At 31.5% G+C, this 5330-nt stretch overlaps 1 protein-coding gene across 1 annotated transcript; it reads left to right on the forward strand.

The window, feature by feature from the left end:
• The first annotated feature begins 320 nt into the window (after nt 1–320).
• Nucleotides 321–3814, forward strand: LOC107870293 (abscisic acid 8'-hydroxylase CYP707A2). The gene is made up of 7 exons (XM_016716782.2): nt 321–1161; nt 1366–1684; nt 1786–2172; nt 2287–2461; nt 2584–2690; nt 2789–2907; nt 3230–3814. Exons 1-7 carry the CDS (start codon nt 962–964, stop codon nt 3327–3329), a joined length of 1407 nt encoding a protein of 468 aa, XP_016572268.1. The 5' UTR covers nt 321–961; the 3' UTR covers nt 3330–3814.
• Nucleotides 3815–5330: the final 1516 nt, after the last annotated feature.

The raw sequence follows: 5330 nt of genomic DNA on the forward strand, positions 1-5330 counted from the left end.
AACAAAAACTATTATTATCACTTTACTTAGATGTTGTTTTCAAAAGTTTTGTTCTCTCTTTAGTAAATCTTCAAAAATGTGTATATGATTGAATGATCGTACAATGGTACGGATAATCATGTTGTTGCCCTTTTATTTCTCTTTTTCCCACTTTGCCCTTTTCTTTCTCAACAAACATAGCCAAAAAAAACCCTCACCTCTTTTATGATCACTAAGCTGTCTCTCTTGATGTCGTGGTCAACCTACTTACTTACCCAACTCCTCCCAAACAACAAACAATAATATATATCTCGTTATAATTTTATAAGTGAAGTTGGAGAAGAATGAAATATGTGTTGCTCTTCTTCACTTGTGTAATATCGTTGGTTTTGACTTTATTCAAGATTCTTCATTTCTAATATATATACATAAAAAAAAATCTTAATCTAATGTAATTTTTTGTTAAAAATGATTTGAATAAACCCCTTTCCCCTTCTTAGCTCCGGTGCTGAACCCGTCTCCTCTAAATCTCAACAACCAAAAATAGAAAATTCGTCAAGTAAGCTAATCATCAATTCATATCTAAGTTATACTAAAATCTTGAATCCGTCTCAGTTTCCAACTTCAGCCATCTTCTCCCACATGTTCTCTTAACATATATAGACTGACACGTGTGCCATACGCCTCCTATTTTCCTCCCTTTTTGTCGTTTGATATTTTTCTTTCCATTTTCTCTTTCTCTTCTAATTTAATTTTTGTTTTCTTTTTCTTCATCTTCCGTTTAGTTTAAAAAAAGCATGAGCTGGAGGGAGATTCCGTGTGTGGGATTCGAGCTGTAATTGAAAACAGCCCCCCACTTCTTTACCTATATATATACATATATATCTCACACTTTGGTTATTATTCATTTCACTGAAACATCAAGAGTTTCTTCTTCTCTTCACAAGTTGTAACATTTGTGGTACTATATATAAAAAAACATATGGAGTTTGTTACCATGTTTTGCTTATTTGCTTTCATGTCTTGTTCCCTTGTACTACTCCATTCTATCTTCAACCTCTTTGCTTTTGGTATGAAGAAGTTGCCTCTTCCTCCTGGCACTTTGGGTTGGCCTTATATTGGTGAAACTTTCCAACTTTACTCACAAAACCCAAGTGTCTTCTTTGCCTCCAAAGTCAAGAAGTTAGTAGTAGCCAAACTCTGAAAAGCTAAATTGCTCGGACTCTTTAAAAATATTGCCGTACCGAGAAAGTGCACTATTTTGAAGAGTTGGAGCAATATAGCGGAAAAGCACTTTCACTTTCTTGATTTCCCTCCTGGTTTTCTTGATATTGATCAGTTTGCTAATGAGCAATGGGTGTGTGTGCTTTTGTTGCTTTTAAACAGGTATGGTTCAATATTCAAGACTCACATATTGGGATGTCCATGTGTGATGATATCAAGCCCAGAGGCAGCAAAGTTGGTTTTGGTCACCAAAGCTCATCTCTTTAAGCCTACATTTCCTGCTAGCAAAGAGAGAATGTTGGGGAAACAAGCCATTTTCTTTCATCAAGGGGACTATCATGCCAAACTGAGGAAGCTAGTTCTTCGAGCTTTCATGCCTGAAGCCATCAAAAACATCGTCCCGCACATTGAGTCCATCGCGATAACATCCCTAGAATCTTTGCAAGGCAGATTGATCAACGCTTACCAAGAAATGAAGACAGTATGCCCTAAAATTCCCATTCATTAAAACAAGGGAAAACAGAGTCAGAGCCCCCTGTTTTATTTTCCTGTTTTCTCAATTTGGTAACTTTTTCTTTGCAGTACACATACAACGTGGCACTACTTTCCATATTTGGTAAGGATGAAATGCTCTATAGGGAGGATCTCAAGAGGTGTTACTACGTACTCGAAACAGGATACAATTCGATGCCAATCAATCTCCCCGGAACACTATTCCACAAATCAATGAAAGCGCGCAAGGAGCTAGCAAAGATCCTGGCCAAAATCATCTCACTTAGGAGGGAAACAAAGCAAAATCATACAGATTTGCTTGGATCTTTCATGGGAGGTCAAGAAGACCTTACTGATGAACAAATTGCTGATAATATCATTGGTGTCATATTTGCTGCTAGAGACACAACAGCTAGTGTCCTTACATGGATCCTTAAATACCTTGGAGAAAATCCTAGTGTCCTACAAGCTGTCACAGTAAGATTCTGTTCTATACCCTACTAGCTGCTATAGTACCATTTTCACCGTAAACGAATTCAGGATTCAGGGTTCAAGATTTTTGACTCGGAACTTTTTTTGTGGTGTTTGTAGGAAGAGCAAGAGGGGATAATGAGGGAAAAAGAGGAGAATGGTGAAGGCAAAGTGTTGAGTTGGGCAGACACAAGAAAAATGCCTACGACTACAAGGGTGATCCAAGAGACACTTAGAGCTGCTTCCATATTATCTTTTACATTCAGAGAAGCTGTTGAAGATGTTGAATTTGAAGGTCAGCTACCCCTCATATTTTCATAGAGTCACTACTATAGTTTATTCGTTTAAAACAAAAGGTCCCATTTCTTTGTTTATTTGTTACTAACTAATAAACCTATTTTCTTGAATTTATTTCAGGATATCTAATACCAAAAGGATGGAAAGTATTACCATTGTTCAGAAACATTCACCATAGTCCAGACAATTTTTCTGAACCAGAGAAATTTGATCCTTCAAGATTTGAGGTAAACATCAGATAATCTTTTGAATTAGTTAACATTTTTAATGCTATCCTATAGTTGACACTGAGATAAAATGCTTAATTATTCTGTGGTGGTGCCAGGTTTCTCCAAAGCCCAATACTTTTATGCCATTTGGCAATGGGACCCACTCATGTCCAGGCAATGAGTTAGCCAAGCTGGAGATTTTGATCCTTGTACATCATCTAACCACAAAGTACCGGTCAGTGATCTGAGTCACTATTTAAAGTTTATGACTTTTTAGTTTTATATTTAATGATCTTTTTAATAATTACAAGTATGTGATTTAAATTAAAACTATTAGAGTCAGTAATAAAACTCGAAATCCATTTTTTCAAAAAAAAGAAATGGAAGAACAAAAACATTATCTATGGTTGTGACTAAATTCTTTACTTATCATCTTCTATTTTAATAGAAGAAAAGAAGAACCTCTAAAATTGTACTTCCTAAAAATAGAAATGGAAATGGTCTTAAGTGTTACTCATCTTCTAATATTTTGTTTCATTTCCTCTTATGTTTGGCAGGTGGTCTATGATGGGCCCACAGAATGGAATTCAGTATGGACCCTTTGCTCTTCCCCAGAATGGCCTGCCCATTATGCTCTCCCACAAGACTTCATCATAAATACACAGTAAAATAAATTTTCTAAAATTATTATAGTATTATTTTTTTAAAAAAAAAAAAAAAAAAGCCAAACATTGAATTGAGGGAAAATCTCTTCAATTCCAGCAACAAAAGATTTTCCCTCACAACTTGGGAGGAAGATAAGAGAAAGATTTCCTCTTCATGAAGAAGAGGTTCACAAACAACATAGTTTCCAACTATGCCACTAGTCCTTAGAGATTTTCGATTTTCAAAACAATAGTTATTTAAGAAATGAGAAATTCAAAAAAATTTGTATATATAGATATATATATTCATTTTATCTAACATAAGTAAAGAGAGAAAGGAATTAGTGTAAACATAGGGAAATTCCTATTCTATTTTTATTTTCATTTTTTCCTTTTTTTCTCTTGCTATGTAATTTTTCCTTTTATTTTTGTAGAATTTATTTGTGGCATGTAAAAAGTCCGCAAGGCAATTAAGGAAAGTCTGATTTTGGGGAGCAACATACATAGTTGTCAATATTATTTATGAAATATTTTGTTAGTTTATTTGCTTTGCTCTGAGATACATTCAGTTAATGGATATACATTCGTTCTTATCCCTCCCTCATTTAAAAAAAATAAAAATCCCTCCCTCTGCCAATTGCCGCCCCACTTCCCCTTTATAATTAAAAAATATATATAAAATAATTACAAACCTCTATCGTTAATTTTAACATAAAAAATATCTCAACAATTCACTTATTATGAAATAGAAAGCATATAAAAATAAAATAATATTTTTTCACCCATTTTACTTGTTCATTATTAACTTTGCGAACGTCTTAAAAAATAATAAATAATAGTGATGATTTTATTACTTCCTTTATTTATATTAGTTAATCATTTTATTAAAAATAATTTTTCATGTTCGTTGTCCATCTTACTAAATCAAAAAAGTATTAATTAAATTTGTTTCATATTATCTTGTAATTAATTTTCTTGAAGTATTAACACTCGTTTGTAACGTTTCCAATAAGTTTTTTAAGGAGACAAATAGTAAAATTACCTATTTATTTATTTATAATTTCTTAATATGTGTATTAAAAAAAATAATCAACTAATATGAAATAGAAGGAGTGTGTTATTTTTAAATATAATAAATGTAATAATTTAAAAATAAATTAACTAATAAATATATTTACTATAAAAATGATAAAATAAATATAAAATAATATAATTATTATTTGTAACCTATAGGTTAAGTATAGATACGCGAGGGAGTGTGAATATACTACGTGTATATTTTTGAGCTTCAAATAGTTACTAAAAAATAGATCAAAATTATTCAAAGAAAAAACAAAAGCAGTATATAATTTTTGTTATATTATTCATGGAATATTCATGACAGGAATTAACAATCTCTGTCAATGGGGTGATGTTTCATGAAACTTATACAACTTTGTTAGTTACTTACACTACTTCAGTACTGTCAACTGCCTGCATTTTTTTTGTCATTCACAAAGATGATAAGTGTATTCTTTTATAATGATTTTCGAAACCAAATAATCATGAGGGTTTAAAACCGCCACATCAACGCATGCCTGATTAATGATAAGAGAAATTTAAGTGGATGTTTGGACAAAAAAAAAAATGTAAGTTTTCTGTTAAGAAAAGTACTTGTTTTTAAATACAAAATAAATTGAAGTTGTGTAACACTAATATTATTTTATACGATATGTTTCTTGAATTTTTGTGAGTCATTTAGAGTGAAAAATCTGAAAATAACTTTTTGGAGATTTTGGAATTCTGAAAAAAAATTAATTTTAATTTCAATTTCAAATTTAAATTTAAATTCAAATTGAATTGTAGAAAATTCTAGCAATTTTAAACTTTTCGAAAAAAAACTTTACAAAAAGTGAAAATTTCTATAGCCAAATGGACACTAAGATACAATCAGACGCAAGAATCAAAATTTTCAGATGATGGGTTCGATCATATATTCTTATTACTGAACTCTTAGTAATTTTAAAATCATGAA

This window comes from Capsicum annuum, chromosome 1 (assembly GCF_002878395.1).
Source record: "Capsicum annuum cultivar UCD-10X-F1 chromosome 1, UCD10Xv1.1, whole genome shotgun sequence".
NCBI classification, from domain to species: Eukaryota; Viridiplantae; Streptophyta; class Magnoliopsida; order Solanales; family Solanaceae; genus Capsicum; species Capsicum annuum.